Raw genomic sequence first — 3,265 nt, 5'->3', positions numbered from 1 at the left:
CAGCAGTGACACTAGCGGAGTATCAACTGTCGTGTGTGCATGCAGACATACGCAAAAATCCCATGCCTGACGCATCCCTTAATTCAAGTCAATTACATTTTATTACAGTGCCAAATCACAACAACAGTCGCACCACTTGTGCAACAGAAGGGCTAGACTCAATTTCCACCAGCAGATAAAGGGCTTGTATCACTCCCTCCTTCGTGGTGAGCGGGGGGCGCTGACTATGAGGTGGTACAATCAGACAGGGGAGGAGCCCCACAGATATATCACCTCAAACTCCTCCAAGCATGGAGAGAGGCTGAAACTGCTACAATGGTGAGCCTGGTGAACAAAAGAGGTGAGTTGGGGCTGGAGGTGCCAAATTCCAACATTTCCGTCTCAAAAAATAGCCATCGTATCCTGGTGAGACAGTTCTTGGGGCTGGCTGGTTACTACCATCGGTTTGTGCCTGGCTTTGTGGACCCGATCATTTCCTTGATTGATCTCACCCGAAAGGAAGCCCCAGAACTGGTCCAGTGGCTATAGCAGTGCGAGGGGGTGGTCGTACAGATAAACAAACCCCTGCTTCACACTCCTAACTTGTCTCTCCCTTTTATTCAGCTTCAAACGGAGGGCTGGGGGTAGTTTTGTCCCAGTAGGTAAAGAAGGGCCCGACCGCCCAGTTGTATACATCACCAGGAAACGGAACAGGAGGCCAAGTACAGCACGGTGGAGAAGGAGTGCCTGAGGAGGGTCGACTCCCTCTTCAAAGGCTAAGCTGGATGGCGCCCTGAGTCGGGCAATGGGGGTATGAGGTGGCAGGAGTAAAGAAGCAGGTTCAGGTTGTTGTGTCAGGGGAGGCTGGCCCACAAAGCTGTTCTCCATCACCTGACCATGCCTGCCCTACTTCAGTAGGATACTGGGACCTGATGGGAGAGCTGTGCCGCATGGAATGAGGCAGCTGGAAAGCTGCATGAGCAAGAAACAAATCGTAAATAAAGTCAGTCAGGTGTCCATAACACTGTGGGCTTCAGGTCCTTTCTACCACATGGGCCTTTCAGGGAATGTGCTGTCAATTAAAAAAAATACTGGCAGCTTCCATTGCTTCTTTATTGCTTCGTTCTGAAGTCATTGCCTTCACAAACTTGCTTGTTCACTCTGCCCGCCCAGTGGGGTGACCCAAAAACAAACACACTCCAAAGCAAAACCGGAAATAGCCTACCATCAAAGCCTACATGGGGCTGGGAAAGCTATCCTGTCTGTATGGATGCCAAATTACACTTGTGTCTTCATTGTATATATGGGGTTTATATAGTGCACAGCAGCAGTACGATTTCACCAGAGGCTCTGCTACTCTTTCAGATAAAGATCGAGCATCTCAAGCAATCCGTCTAACCTGGACAGACACTCTTTGCTGTCAGTCGTGTTATTCAGTTTGTGGTGGACCACCGCACCCACTGCCAGAGGCCCCGCGTCACCACATAGAAATGTCACTTTGCGCCCATTCAGGATCCTCATGGTCCTCTTTACGTAGTCTAGGGCTCTATGCAGGTAGGAGGCCTCATTTGAGACCCGGTGCAGTTGAAGGTACAGCAATGCAATGCCTGCAGTGAAAAGAAAAGACACAGTTAGGTCCATAAGTATTTGGACAATGACTGCACACCACCACTGTGGATTTTAAATCAAACAGTCTAGATGTGACTGAGTAGCAACTTTGAGTTTTAATTCAGATGTGTTCCACTAACCACAGACATTTTTGTACGTAGTCCCTAATTTTCAGTTACAGGACAAATGTAAGCCCTGTTCTTAACGCTTGGATGATTTTATTTTTTTTTGCAGCCAGTGACTGCCCGAAGTCTAGAAATCACCAAACGTGCCACCAAACACTGCAGCACATCCTCTCTCTGGCTCCAGTTTTATCTTCATTAACTAAAACGCTCTCTCTACTGTAAATCATGTAAACCATAGATAAGGTCAATGATTTACATCTGGTAATTACTGATTTTTTTATTTGCCTTAATAAACTCTTGTGTTGCTTTTGAAAAATATTTTGGGTCATTATTAATTTGAACTTTAGACTAAACCTCTAAACTTTTCTCTGTAAATGGGGGACTATGTACAAAAAATATCTGCAATTCCTTTATTGCAATACTTTTGTTAAATCCCTAAATCAAAGTTCAAGGTCTGCATTTCAGTTCAGTGTTAACTGTTAATTTAATATCTATTAATTGTGTACAGAGAGAACATTAGTGTTTGTCGTTGTCCAAACACTTATGGACCTAAGCGTATAAAATAGAGAATATTTTTGGGTGGATGGATAACAGAACTGTGCTCTCTTCACATTTTTAGAGTAGTCAGGGACAGACCTGTCCAGCCGGTGTAGGTGGAGAAGTCATGGGGGTCGGCTGTCTTTAGGCCTTCCTCCATCTGCTGGAGGAGATCTTTGATCTTACTCTGGACCTTCTTCTGAAAGGATGTGCTAACCTGAAGAGAGAATACATTTATAAACTCCAAGTTGTCAGACTCAAGAGCTGCACTATCCATCAGCTATAAAGCTAAATGCTGATTCTGTGGTAGCACAGATGGAACAACAGAGGAGGGAGGGAGCAGCAGGAAGTTAAGTAACATGCACTGGGAGACAGAATCATATTTAAGCTTGTTTATACACAGCAATGAGTTAGGCCGTCTTGAGTCAAGGACATAAATGTATGGGTATCGGCTTTTGCTGAGTACTGATTTGATACGAATCGCAGAGACTGGGACAGTAAAGAAACATTAGGCTGGACATAAACATTGCTTTCCTGATGCTGTAAAAGAAAATGGAACAAATAAATGTACCAAGATCATACATTTACATTTACTGAATTTGAATGTCTTGGTAAAATAAATAAAATGAGAAGTGAAAAAAAACCAGTATGTTGTTCAGCTTAGTTTCATTTCAGATGAGTAACTTTTTATTTTGAATATGCTCACAGGAAGCTCGCCTTGGAGGACCACCATCAAAGCTTCATAGGGGATCGGATGACTAGCCGTTCGCCTATGCCAGGCAGTGACACGGTGTCCAGGTGGCTGTGGCCCAGCCCTGAGGAGGGGAAGGAGCACCTGGTTGGTGCTTAAGCAGTTTGTGAAGAGGCTCCCAGCCAGAATGGCAGAGTGGATGCGTCGCCACCAGCCCACAAGATTGGACCCAGCAGTGACACTAGCGGAGTATCAACTGTCGTGTGTGCATGCAGACATACGCAAAAATCCCATGCCTGACGCATCCCTTAATTCAAGTCAATTA

The 3,265-nt window shown here is 45.3% G+C and overlaps 1 protein-coding gene across 2 annotated transcripts in view; it reads right to left on the bottom strand.

Annotated features, from left to right (window-relative positions):
• The window catches only part of lancl2 (LanC lantibiotic synthetase component C-like 2 (bacterial)), a 21,818-nt gene that overhangs the window by 14,825 nt on the left and 3,728 nt on the right, over positions 1–3,265 (bottom strand). For both annotated transcript variants that reach the window (XM_005747473.1, XM_005747472.1), the window contains 2 exons: positions 2,349–2,466; positions 1,379–1,586 (listed from right to left, as the gene is read on the bottom strand). In XM_005747473.1, the coding sequence (XP_005747530.1) occupies positions 1,379–1,586; positions 2,349–2,409 (269 nt within the window). In that variant the 5' untranslated portion in view covers positions 2,410–2,466. The remainder of the gene's footprint in view (positions 1–1,378; positions 1,587–2,348; positions 2,467–3,265) is intronic.

This window comes from Pundamilia nyererei, unplaced genomic scaffold (genome assembly GCF_000239375.1).
Source record: "Pundamilia nyererei isolate P.nyererei 1_Seehausen unplaced genomic scaffold, PunNye1.0 scaffold00198, whole genome shotgun sequence".
Taxonomy (NCBI): domain Eukaryota; kingdom Metazoa; phylum Chordata; class Actinopteri; order Cichliformes; family Cichlidae; genus Pundamilia; species Pundamilia nyererei.
The sequence above is the reverse complement of the archived record's forward strand: the minus strand, read 5'-3'. Positions and strand labels throughout refer to the sequence as shown.